General features: G+C 42.4%; 1 protein-coding gene across 2 annotated transcripts in view; it reads right to left on the reverse strand.

The window, feature by feature from the left end:
* The window catches only part of LOC147024422 (DENN domain-containing protein 2B-like), a 252,398-nt gene that overhangs the window by 73,197 nt on the left and 164,883 nt on the right, over window positions 1-14,318 (reverse strand). For both annotated transcript variants that reach the window (XM_085884333.1, XM_085884331.1), the window contains exon 13: window positions 7,649-7,797. In XM_085884333.1, the coding sequence (XP_085740459.1) occupies window positions 7,649-7,797 (149 nt within the window). The remainder of the gene's footprint in view (window positions 1-7,648; window positions 7,798-14,318) is intronic.

Consider the following 14,318-nt stretch of genomic DNA (forward strand, 5'->3'; position numbering starts at 1 on the left):
CGTCGAGTAACATCTGGAAAATAGTAAAAAATCAATTTTCTTCTCATAATATTATTGGCAGTGAATCTTTTCATGCAAGTAAATGTTTGTTTATATGTGGGAGTGCACAACAAATTGAGACAAGAAGAGAAAGACGCAATCATTGTCTTTATTTTCAGAACAAGATGTGGACATAATATCAATTTCTCAACTTTTACACTGTTCAGGAAGGTTATACCATTCTTTTGTATGTCCCTCCTGTACTTTATCTAGAACAGTAATATGATGAAAAAATATCAACATTCCTTCATTTTGTCTGTAAAGCAAGTGTTTTAATGGAAAAATGAAATAAAACATGAATTATCTGAATTCCCGGCAATTGACGCTTTCCCGGTAAGTATTCTTATAATTTCAGGTCAGGTCAGGTATGGGAGCATGTGCCAGAACAGCGCGTCGCTGCGTCCACTTTCCACCGGTACTCCAGGGGCCTCCGTCTGGCCATCCCCCAGGCAGATGCCAGGCCCATCCCCATCTCCTTGAGATGATGGTCAACCTGTTGCAACCATGAGGAACGTGGTCGGCCCACTGGCCTCCTCCACTCATGAGACTCCCTCGCTGAGAGAATCTGGTGAGCAGGATCAGCGTCAGGAAAACGAGCCACATGTCCATACAGCCGCAACTGACGCTCACGGACTATGCAGGTAACAAATCTCATCCGAGTCTCTCTCAGCAACCGCTCGTTGGACACAAAATCCGACCAGCGAGAGCCAAGGATTCTCCGAAGAGACCTGGTACCAAAGGAATTAAGTCTCCGTCTCAGATCCTTGGTCAGAGTCCAAGTCTCGCACCCATAGAGCAAGACTGGAAGTACCAAGGACCTGAAGACTCGGACTTTCGTCCTCCCGCACAGGTACCGGCAGCGCCACACCCCATGATCCAGTGAATCCATGACTCCCCAGGCCCGACCCAGACGTCTATTGACCTCTGACTCGCAGCCAGCAGAGACATGAATATCACTGCCAAGGTAAGTGAATCTCTCCACGACCTCGACATCCTCACCATAAACAGACACAGACAGGACAGCAGCATCCAAGATGTCACCAAAAGCCTGGATCTTAGTTTTGACCCAAGAAACCCGTAATCCCAATGGCTCCGACTCCTCATTCAGCACCTCGAGGGCCCCCATGAGGATGTCTAAAGTCTCCGCAAAGATGACTGCATCATCTGCAAAATCAAGGTCCGAGATCTTGACATTCCCAAACGATGCACCGCAACTTGATCTCTCCGACATCCTCCCTAAAATCCAGTCCATACAAGTGCTGAAAAGTGTGGGGGCAAGTACACATCCCTGACGAACTCCAGTAACAACTGGAAATAAGTCAGAGATGGTACCACCACATTTCACAGCACTCTCAGTACCAGAGTAGAGTTCAGACATCAGATCGATCAGTTTTGGTGGCACCCCACGAAGACCAAGAATCCTCCAGAGGACATCCCGATTCACTGAATCGAATGCTTTACAGAGATCAACATAGGCTGCAAGCAGCCCCTGCCGAAACTCTCGTCTGCGTTCGGTGAGGACACGAAGTGCAAGGAGACGGTCAATCGTTGACCTTTTGGTGTAAAGCCTGACTGCTCTGGACGCTGGTGCTCAAGCAGATGGTGGCGAACCCTATCAAGAATTATCCGAGCAAAGACCTTGCCCGGCACTGAGAGCAGCGTCACCCCTCGGTAGTTGTTGCAGTCCTGGCGATCACCCTTCCCTTTCCAGAGAGGGACAACAAGGCCCCTCTTCCAGTCAGTTGGGATGATGCCTGTGTTCCAGGCAGAGCACAAAACTGCATGCAACGACAGGAGTGCAGCATTTCCACCATTGACTTGTAATTGTACTTGTAATTTGCATTGACCAAAGTTTGATGTACTGTCCAAACTGTCTTTTATCTAAGACAGTCATAATAAAATAATATTAACATCTCTTATATTTTGACTGTGGCAATGTTTTTACAGTTGTAAATTAAATGAAATGAAATCTCCATTGAAACACATACATGTAATCCTTCAGTCACTATCTGAGTCGCTGGCTCCAGTCACAAACTTCATCATTACTTTCAGCCTCATCATCGTGCAACAATGTCTGTTCTTGTTCAACCAAGTCATGTAAACTTCTTGGGAGTGCATCATGGGTATACCTCACTGACACACATCTACCGTCTTTCATTGTCCATCCATGGTTGGTGGGATTTGGGGGTGCATCCGGCTTGTCATAGTTTAGTTGAATGTAAACTTGGTAGTTAACTCGCATCACATGCAGATTGTGAGAATCTGGATCTGGTGGGATGCGGGACGTGGACTTGTTTTTCATCTGACCCCACTTCCGTGCTCTGGCTTCACCTAACGTTTTACTGATTGTGTCATTATGGATGTGTCTAATAGTGAATGTGGCCATTTGCTGAAGCACCTCTTGTGTCACTGGAAGTGTTTTGCCAACATCTTTCAAAAGATTGCGTGCCTCCTGAGTTCCTGTTCCTTTTTCATAAACTGTGTTTTTCCCATGTCCATAGATGCCAGATGTTGTATCAGATCCACTATGGATGTGTAATGGGATTAATATTTCAGCTACATCATCAGAGCAAAGGTCTCTGCAGCTGATTTTGTCTTTCCGTTTGATAGGAAGGGTGCCCTCCAGTTGATGTGCAACATATACAGAAAGAATCACTACATCTGTGTCCACGGCATCAATCACGACTGTCTCCATTTTACCTGCTTTTCGGATTTGCGAATAGATGAAGAACAGCATTGTGTCTGCCTCAATGTGACTACATTCAAATTCTTCCATCCTTTCTGGCATGCAAGCCAGATTGTTTTTGTAAACGATGCCTATGGTGTGGAAAATTCCATCAAAGACAGTGAGCATGAGCGTCGTAAATCCACGACAGCATTTAGAGATGGGTCCAGCAATGTGAACATCAAAACATCAGATTGGTTTCCTGCCACAAAGAACTTCCAGGTGCTGTTCAGCAATCAGGGAAACAAACAAAGGCTGCAAAAGTTTCTAAAGGATGAGTTCACCAAGCTTGTAAAGAATCATAGAGAAATTGACTTTGTGTACTCCATCAGGCAAAATTGTTGGAACATCTCCTCCGGAGAAAGGATGGAAAAATTTGAATGTAGTCACATTGAGGCGGACACAATGTTGTTCTTCATCTACTAAACTATGACAAGCCGGATGTACCCCCAAATCCCACCAACCATGGATGGACAATGAAAGACGGTAGATGTGTGTCAGTGAGGTATACCCATGATGCACTCCCAAGAAGTTTACATGACTTGGTTGAACAAGAACAGACATTGTTGCACGATGATGAGGCTGAAAGTAATGATGAAGTTTGTGACTCTGGAGCCAGTGACTCAGATAGTGACTGAAGGATTACATGTATGTGTTTCAATGGAGATTTCATTTAATTTAATTTACAACTGTAAAAACATTGCCACAGTCAAAATATAAGAGATGTTAATATTATTTTATTATGACTGTCTTAGATAAAAGACAGTTTGGACAGTACATCAAACTGGTGAATGCAAATTACAAGAATACTTACCGGGAAAGCGTCAATTGCCGGGAATTCAGATAATTCATGTTTTATTTCATTTTTCCATTGAAACACTGTTGCTCTGCAGAAAAAAATGAAGGAATGTTGATATTCTTTCATAATATTACTGTTCTAGATAAAGTACAGGAGGGACATACAAAAGAATGGTATAACCTACCTCAACAGTGTAAAAGTTGAGAAATTGATATTATGTACACATCATGTTCTGAAAATAAAGACAATGATTGCATCCTTCTCTTCTTGTTTCAATTTGTTGTGCACTCCCACATATAAACAAACATTTACTTCCATGAAAAGATTCACTACCAATAATATTATGAGAAGAAAATTGATTTTTTTTACTATTTTCCAGATGTTACTCGACAACAATCTTGGAATTTGGCCCCCGAAAAGTTATATTTCATATTTTGTGACTTAACCCTTAAATATAAAAATCTGGAATGGTAATACATGAGATCCTTGACCTTCAAAACATATATTTTGACCCAAAAATCATAAAAATCGGACATGTAGAACCAAAGATATGCAATTTTTGATATACTGGAAGTAGCATGGTGGCCATTTTGAATTTTCGCATCTGGCCGAGTTAGCCCACATTTTCACGAGGTTCACCCCAGCTCATTTTAATCAGCACCCTCAAATTGACTAAAATCAACCTTCAAACCTTGGTCCCGGAAAAACGGTTACGGGACCCTATTGTGGGAACTCTACTAATGCCTTTTATGCAAGGTTCACAGATAATTCTAAAGACAGCATGTCTGCATCGGGTAATGTGTTCAATAAACCCTCTAGTTTTACACTTTTATTATTAACCACCATGGGCTCAATGGATCAGCGATAACTGTCAGTGTAGTTACCTCTGCCACTGAAGGTTGACAGAGGTTATATATTCACCCCTGCTTGTCTTTTACTTGTGAAATTGAAGATGCCTTTAGACCATTTTAGACCTTCGAGACCCTTTGGACCTTTTAAGAGATTCTATACCCCCTTTGACCCTTTCGACTGCTTAAGACTCTATTTATATCCTTTCGACCCTTTTAGATGTTTAAAGACCGACTCCTGAAGACCTTTACACTGTTTAGACCACTTAAACCCCTTGACCATTCAACCTTTAGACAAATTCGACCCTGTTTGGACCCTTTTGACCCCTTTTGACTCTTCAGACCTGCAACTACTGTTGAAGCATACCCTTTCGACACTTAGATCCCAAAGACCTTTTAGACCATTTTAGACCTTTTGGACACTTTTTAGACCCTTTTTAGACCCTCTTATACCACTTAAATCCATTGACCTCATAGACTGCTTAGACGCCTTGACCCTTCAGACCCTTTACACCTTTGAGACCTATAAGATGCTTCAAGACCCTTAAGATACCATAAAACTCATAAGGCCCCGAATACTCTTTAGAACCCGAAGACCATGTAGACCCTGTTGGAACCATTACACCGTTTAGAACCCTTAGACCCTGTTAAACCCTTTGAACATGAAGACCATTAAGACCCCCTAAAACCCAGAAGGCCCTTAATACTCTTTAGAACCCCAAGACCATGTAGACCCTATAGACGCTGTTGGAACCGTTACAACCTTTAGAACATTTAGACCCTAAGACCCTATATATCCCCTCAGAACTCTTGACTCCGTAAACCCAATAGACCCCATTAGAACCATTACCCCCAAGACCATGGAGACCCTTTAGAACCTGATAGAACCATAAAACCCCTCAGACTCCATAGAACACGTTGGACTCTTTAAAACCCCGAGAGCCCCTAAGACCGTATAGACCCCGTTTGACCTTTCAGACTTGTAACTGTTGTTGGAACATACCCTTTATACCTTTATACCCCTTAGACCATTTGGACCCTTTAAGACCCTTTTGACTACTTAGATCCCTTGCCCCTTTACCGCTTTGACCCCTTGACTCTTTAGACCCATTTAGACACTTTAAATCTTTTAAAACCCCTTCGATTTCTGAAGACATTTACATCCCTGACAATTAGACTTTTCGACCAATTTGACCACTTTAAACCCTAACTATGATTGGAAAATACCCTTCAGATCTTTAGACCCCTTCAGATCCCTATAGACCCTTTGGACCACTTAGACCCTTCAGACACCTTACACCATTTAGACCTGTTAGACCCCTTTAGACGCAGCCACACAAACATCCATAGAGTCTTCTTGTAATATACAGACTTTACTTTTTTTAAGCATGTAATGGGCAATCTCCAGCCACCCGGAGGGTGGGTACTCTGCTTGGTTGAACAAAAAAATGCATATTGGGTCAATGAATTGGTTCACCAATCAAAACCGAGAAGCATATTGTTTTTAAGGTCAAAAGCTCAAAGGTCAAGGTCACAAAATCATCAAATTTCATCCAATTGACAAAAATTTGAACAGGTTTCCATATTTGGTCACTGAAGCCTGGTGTTTGAGGTCAAACCTCAATGTCACATAAAAGCATTTATTTTCATCCTATTAACTTGAAATTTGAACAGGATTTGCATATTGGGTCACAGACCTGGTTCACCAAAAATCAGAATGAGCAATTTAGCCTTTTTGACATGCCAACGGTTTCCATGACAACAATTTCACTCCATTATAGTCAAATGCACCTTTTGTGAATTTATTATAACCATACCTCAGTTATCCTTCAAGCTATCAAATTGAAACTTACACAGCTTATTTGCACATATGTGTAGGATATGTGAAGAAAATTTGGTCAAACTTCATCAAAGGTCAAGGTCAATGTCATCTGAAAGAAGTAAAACACCTATTAGGTTGCATTTAGAAAATGTATCAACCACATTTGTTATGCATAACATTAAATCATATAAAACACTTGATAGGTGAAATTTTCAAAATTACCAAATTGCTGTTTTCAAGCCAACTATTGTTTATTTGGATTTTGCAAGTATCGTGATATGCACCACATCTTTGTTGTTTGTTTCTTTGTTTGTGAGCAGGACATCTCAAAAAGTTTGACAGATTCCAACGAAACTTGGGGGACAGGGTTGGGTTTGGGGCAAGGACGAATTGATTCAAATTTGGTGAAGACCTGGATCCGGATACTATAATTTTAAAGCGATTCTTCACGATCGAGAGGGCCAAAAACAATATACAGTGCAGCACAATATCTCAAAATGCTGTGCATGGATGACAAACTATGGTGGATGAGTGGGGTTGGTGACAAGAACAAGCTGATTTGATTTTGGTTAAGGTCCAGATGCAGATCCAGCCTATCAGTGGGATAGAAAATGTAAGCTGTTCAACCTGCACATGTCTATATCATTACGGTATAATAATATAGAATTGTGCTGGCTTTGTATGGCCTACTCCGCTGAGGTCGTGATTTGTTTGTTCATTTTTGTTGACTCACTGGCTTCGTTACTACTTGCTCTTTTGCAATTGACTACTGCTTATCTTTCCAATCTTGATTCTCTGTCTTCAAGCTAAAATGTATAACTCGGCAGGCAAACACTACCATCTTAGTAAACTACTCAAGGCCTCATGGAAAGTTGGAGGAATACAAGACTTTGTGAAGGCTAGCATCGATCTGCATCACCAGGAATGCAATGACATTATTAACTATAACATTACTGTGCAGGATTGATGGTATAATTAGGTTTCTGCTGAGTTTTTTGGTGGGGAAATGGTGGCAAAAAAAAACGTTTTTGTCTTACTTTGTTGGAAAAGAAAGGTTAAAATAGTTTTTCTGTTGTTCAAGTAAAATTTGTGTTTGTACGTGTGCAAAACTGTGCTAGCAACCAATCAGATTTCCTTCAAGGGTTTTTCACAGTCCTGGTGCATTCATACCTTTGGAATATATTATGCTAAAGATGGGTAATGCATATTCTGGTACATTCATTTCATCCTCGAGGTACAGTATCCTCAAAACATCATAACAACAAAAGAACACCATAATGTCTCCAATGGAAACATGTCAAACCTTTCTATATATCAGGATAGGTGGACAAAAATACTCCCCAAAACTCATGAAATAATATCAGCACATGTATTGTCCATAAAATAATATTTTACAAGCTATCCTAAGAGTATACCTCAACTTGTCAGCAGTAAAGATCACGCGACGCTCCATCAGTAGCGAAGCAAAAAGGCGGAGCAGCTGCCGTACGCCCAAGCAGCGCAGCAAGCACGAGAAATCTACATGCTCAAGGCGTGAGTCACTCGGTCGACGGAGCTTGATGAGCTGGAATGCATAAATGGTCAGGAAGAAGGGTGATGAGAATGGATTGTACTGAGAACTGTCTGAGGTTAAAAAAAAAACCCATGCTCACTTATTATTGTAGAATTTGGCATGTACAGTTATGTTGATGAGGTGGATAGCTGAGAATATAATACTTTGCCAAAATAATGCTTCAAAAGATTGAAGAAAGAATAACAAGATATTAATTTGGTGTGAATTTGTGCTTTACGAATGCAACAGTCAATCAAAATGCCACCTGGTGTTATCATTGTAAGAGCTATCGTATAATGACTGAGTTGAAGTGAAGGCGTAATTACAGAAACTTATAAAAATGTAATCCGAAGCACTGAAAAATAACTGTAATCTGATAAATATCTGAAGCACCGCTTATCAAAAAGTCACTGTCCTTGGGGTACTGGCTTGGTGTTGATAATAGTCTTTTCATAACTCCATAGGACTCAGATGGGCAGGAACGTTGGGTTGGAGGATTGAGGCAGATTCAAATTTCAACATTATATTAAACTTCAACCCAAGTTAAATCATAAGTGTCCTGAGAGCAGTCTCAGGTGAAATGGTCTGAAACCTATACTTGTTTCATATCTACAAACAATCTGCACTGCCTTTTCAAAGTCATGTCTGTTAGGAATTTGTGCATATTGTTCCCCTTAATACAGATATTTCCATACAAATGGACAATGAAACACTGTGGTGCCCTTTACAAATGAAACCAATTGTAATCATAAAAAAAACAGCAATGAACATGATGAATGACAACAGAGAACAAGCTTGTCCCCTCGTGATTTACTTATTTTTTGTTGGAAGCTCCTTGTGAGCTGATTGAACCAAAAGCTCAAGATTGTACTGGATCAGAAGGTGTCATATAAGGCAGGGTCATCAAGCTTATGGTGGAATCATACATGCAATTTGAATGTAAAGCAATACATGCTAACACTGAAAAAAAAAACTCCTCTTTAACTTTGTATTTCTGCTTTCAAGCGATGATTGCCTTTGTTTCTATGACAGGATGTTTACAGTGGAAAAAGTTATTAATAACCGTCTAATGTAGCCTTCAGCCATGTCTTCTCAAACAATGGAGAGATGAGGAATACCTGGAGAATAAACAAAGTAAAACGATTGGGACTATTCATCTCGGTCACAAACATAGTTTTGTATTTTAAAAACTTCCACATTTTGTTTTGAGGAAGCAAAAGTGTTCGACACCAATTGGGAGATTTTCCATGGCTCTGAGAGCAAGAGGGATAAGTGAAGACTGGAAGAGGAAGAAGTGTGGGTGGTCTGTTGTGCAATGGTAAATATTGAAATAAAGCCTGTTTAACTTTGGAATAACTGATTCTCATGGCTGAGGAAGGTGTTGCCATTTTATCAAGGCAAGACAGTTTTGAGATTGCAAGAAATAGGATTGTTTTGACTGAAGGCTTTGATCTAAAGGGTTTGAAAACCATGGACCATAGCCTCAAAGTAAAGATCTCGTGTCTCAATCTCTCTTACAAGTCTTGCTTTATATTTTAAACGAGCTATTTACCCACCATAAGGGTGGAGTACAGAAAGATCAACTTCAGTTAATTAAATGAATAATTAATTATTTCATTAAAATAACTAATAAGCACAACCACAAGCTTGGTGTTGGCTGAGTGGTTAGGGTGGCTGGCTTGGGATCTTAGGGTTCTGAGTTCAAGCCCTGTTGACAGCTTAATTAACACCAGGTGAGGTTGACTCAGCCTGTCATCTCTCCGAGGTCGGCGAAATGAGTACCAGTGTACTGGTATAGGAGCACAGCATCAGCGGCACAGCCATGCCCCGACAAATTGATAGCTCCCTGAGAGCCAAGCTGCCATTCGCAAGAAGAAGAAGCCCAACCATGACACAGGCAATAAATACCCTGCAAGAAATATTCTAGAAAATTCGGCAGAACTCAATAGTTCTATAATAATCAAAAGTACAAATTATACAGAGCATATTTTGGAGGGTAACCAAGTACTTAATGGACACAAATACACTCATTATGTCCATTACAGTGTATGAAATAACTGTGCACCCAAAAATTGTCGGCTTATGTGGTGATAGTGGGAGAGAATGACCATTTGCACATCCATGATACATGTGATAACTGATAATATAAGGGTATGTGTGCCTTGGTCAGCAAATTTGTGTATCTATAATAACGGAACAACAAAACAAAAAAACAACTGAGTGATCCCTCCTGCCATCTTGCTGAGGACAGGGGCAGAGTTTGGATGACGCATGTAACATTTGCCTGAAATTTGCTCCTGCTACGCCCCAATTTAATGAGAGGGGCAGAGCTTGCATAAAGCAAGCAAGCAAAATCGGTTTAATACATATACAGTACTAGCAGTGTACCCACCCTCGAGCTTGGTGGAATTTACTCATTGTTTTCTGAAAAAAAGTCTATTCGGTATATTGCAATAAGACTCTTATGGATGTTTGTGTGGTGTGTCTTCGCGTCAATATATGGCAAAACCTCAGAGCACTGCAGGAAAATTATACTTTCACAGCCATTTTGATGGCTGTGACGTTAGATTTCTGCTTATTCATCTTCTTGAATGGCCACCATTATTCACACGTTATTGTGGGCTTGGCCGGGAGAGGCTTGGCCCAAGAATTTCACAAACCAGTTGACCATGCCTGAAATTTGAGTCAGGTTAAGGCAGGAATTTGGAACTTGGCCATGGTGCCGGTGATAGCTCAACGACTCTTCACAAAGGACACCATGGGATATTTAATGTCCACCAACGATGCCAGCAGATGGGAATCTCGTTTAATGTCCATCCGGGGGATGGCGCACACATTGATGAATCATCCAGCCTGTGAAACACTGGGATGACAGTTTATAGCTGGGTTGAGATTTAAACCCAGGGTAGAAGCTTGGAGTCGGGTGTCCGCACCTTGAGGCCATCCTGCCAGCCACAATGTTAGATCTCTGCAAATCAAGGAAATTCCCTATTATATAAATAATGTACATCCCAATTGAATGAGAGCAAAAGTCTAAATTCTCTAAGGGGGTCTAAGAGTGAAAGAGTCGAAAGTGTCTAAACTGTCTTAAAAGGTCTAATCGTCTGAAAGAGTCTAAAATGTCAAAATGGTGTAAAGGGGTTGAAGAGGTCTAAATAGAGTGGCAGCCCAGAGGGTTTTGATCATACGGACGAGGTACCAATATCTGAATACAGGGGGTTTTAGGGAGTAACCTGACATATGCAGATATGGATTTCTGCCAGGCACCACCTGCTGCGTGTGGCCCCTGGGGACCCTCAAAGTGGCCCTTAAAATGGGCTAGATCAAACATTGGAGGTACCAGTTAAAACCAGGTTTAAATGAACAAGTACATCCCCCAGAGTGTAGAATGGTCCATGCAAGAAACTTTGTCTGCTGCATAAGGGTTGCCAGAAGCCCAAATAGGGTCCAAAAATTTGGGCTAGATCAAACATTGGAGGTACCACTTAAAACCAGGTTTAAATGAACAAGTACATCCCCCAGAGTGTAGAATGGCCCATGCAAGAAAAATTGTCCGCTACATAAGGGTCGCCAGAAGCCCCTTAAGTTGGCCCTTTGGAACAATTTGAGCGAGATCAAACATTGGAGGTACCAGATAAAACCTCGTTTAAATGAACTAGGACATAACCCAGAGTGCAGAATGACCCATGCAAGAAACTTTGTCCACTGCATCTGGACCAACAGAAGCCCCTGAAGTTGGCCCTTTTGAAGAATTTGAGCCAAATCAAACATAAGGTTTAAATGAAAAAGTATTTCACTGGGTATAGAATGGCCCTGCCACCCCTCTCCCCAATAATGAATGAGGCGCCCAAATTCCAAAATATTTTGCAATTTTTTCTTGTTTTGGCGCATCGGATGGCCGTGACCTCTTAGCTCATGCCCAACCCCCCTCCCCAGTAGCCTCTAGTCACGTACCAGGCATATGCCTGCATGTAGCGCGCATACGCTTATCTACCTGTGTGAGGCTAGCGGGAGCGTCCACGTCGAGCAGCCGGGGCATGAAACGACTTTCGCTTTTTGGGTCACACACACGGGCAGCTGACAGCAACAGTAGCATGAGTAGAGGTCATCTGAGTGAGTATTTTTCTTCATCCATTGTTCTTCATCCAGGAGGGGGGGGCGTCGGGGTTTGTGTGGGGGGGTTGGTGTTGGGGGGTGTGGACACCGTACATTCACGTCAGTCGCTTTTAACATCCACACATGAACACTCGGTGGGTGGGGTAGGGTGGGTGTGGGTGTGTGGGGTGGGTGTGTGTGGGGGGGTGGTGTGTGGTGTAGACACCGTACATTCACGTCAGTCACTTTTAACATCCACACATGAATACTATGGGTGTGTGTGTGGGGGGTAGGGTGGGGTGAGGTGTGGTTAGGTGTGGTGTGGACACCGTACAAACTGTTGGGTAGAAACAGACCAATCCTATACCTCGATCAATTCATCCCCCTGTCAGAATGCGTTTCAAACATCAGAATCGACCATTTTCATTGCTAATGCAAGCCGTCTCCTGTGAGTCAGAACTAGAAACGGACTATAGTCCCATGGCTGGTGTGAAACTCGCTATGCCTGCGTGCTATGAGATTCAGGTCATCCACTGTTATCTCTTACTGGAACGTACGAGATGCTTGATGTATTTTTTATAGTTTATATTTCTTTCAGAGGGCATGTGCAGATCTGACAAGAATGGATCATGATAATTTCGATGTTGTACCACTCCAGGTATGTCCCAAGTCGCATGCCACTAAGTTGGTTCACTTGTATGAATTAATCGATCCCACTAACCCAGGCATAGTTGTAATATACCTATAAGGCATTGAAATATTGTAGCCTACACGTACATCTTTCACATCAGAAATGTTTGCTCTGCTCAAGCCTTATGTTTTCATTCTGTTTTAGGTAACAGACAGGCCTACCCCGGGCAGTGATGGCAACCATGTTAGTCGTGAAGCATCTCATCAGGTCTGTATCATTTGCAAGTCAAAAAGCCAAGGTGACCCACTGAAAGTGTTCAATGCCGTCACTGAATCATGTGATCCCTTCTCATCACCGGCATCAATGTCTGCCTGCCTCTTGAGCATCGCTACAGGTAAAGCAGCAGCTCAAGAAACTCGAGTATTTGACAGGGAGCCTTGTTGCCGGTCGGAAACTTTGTGATAAGTTCCAAGAGGAGTGTGCAACGGATGAGGAAAGATTCATGAAGCCCATCCAAAGAAGAAAGGTGTCAAATTTCGCACACGAAAACTCGAAGAAGAAGCGTCCCTCTGCGAAGAGAAAACCGGCAGCTGAGAGTCTTCGAGATGTTTTCATTCGCTTATTGGTAATCATTTCGGAGCGGACAACCTTCAATCTTGGACATGTCATGACTTTCCCAATTACAGAGTACCCACTGTCTATCACACACTCAGATGGATCAGGGCTCAAGACAGACAAGAGCAAGCTGCTGAGGAAGCTGGAGGCACTACAGGATGGGTTCACGGAAAGACCACTGCCGCCCATCGATGTGACCTTGATCGACGGTGGACTCTTGATCCACTCCTTCCTATCTGCCATTGGGAACATCACATCATACGGAAACCTGGCCAGGAACCTCCTGGCCTATGTTTGCGCCAACCGTGGGAACGAGGTTCACATATTGTTTGACACTTATCGCCCCATGTCCCTGAAAGAGAGTGAGAGAAAATTACGTGGAGCCGACGATTGTCCATTCATCATTACTGGTCCCCAACAAGCACCCAAGCAGAGCTGCCAGAAGTTGTTACAAAATGGGATCTTCAAGGATCAATTAGCAACGTTTCTTCTCAAAGAATGGCAAGAAAGTTACTACGGGCAAATCCTCGGGAAGAAGACGCTGATTGTGTCCCATGGAGGTAACTGTGCTCGTCTCAGCTTCAGTGAACTCGATTCCAAGATGAATGTTGAACATCCAGCCCATCTCCAGGGCAGTCACGAGGAGGCCGACACCCTCCTTGCATTCCATGTCTCCAATGCGACTGGAAATGCTGTGATCAGAGCATCTGATATCGATGTTATGGTGATTCTGCTTGGAATGTTAGGAAGGCATCTGACAAGTCATACATCATAAAATCGGATTGTCATGGACTGTGGGTCGGGGAATGGCCGTCGACATATTGATGTCAACAGCATTGCCACTGTCTTGGAGGCAAAGCAGAAGGAACGAGCAGCAGCCATGCCAGGTTTTCACGCATTTACCGGTTGCGACTTCACCACAGCATTCTACAGAAAGGGTAAAGTGAAGCCACGAGAAGTTCTCGAGAAAGACACAGAAGGAACACTCATCCAGTTCTTCAGCAGTTTGGCTTCTGAAGAGGAACCAAACCAGAGGAAAGAAGAAGAGTTTGTTTGCTCCTTGTATGGCATGAAGGGTGACGTGAAGGATGTCAATGAGGCCAGATATGCAAAACGGCGTCAGATGACTGGAAAAATGAATCAGGTATAACTGGAGCCATGTTTGTTAACTTTTTTGTCAATAGATTGACAA

Source organism: Eptatretus burgeri, chromosome 6 (assembly GCF_056783735.1).
Source record: "Eptatretus burgeri isolate ZD-2024b chromosome 6, Ebu_testis_v1, whole genome shotgun sequence".
Lineage (NCBI taxonomy): Eukaryota > Metazoa > Chordata > Myxini > Myxiniformes > Myxinidae > Eptatretus > Eptatretus burgeri.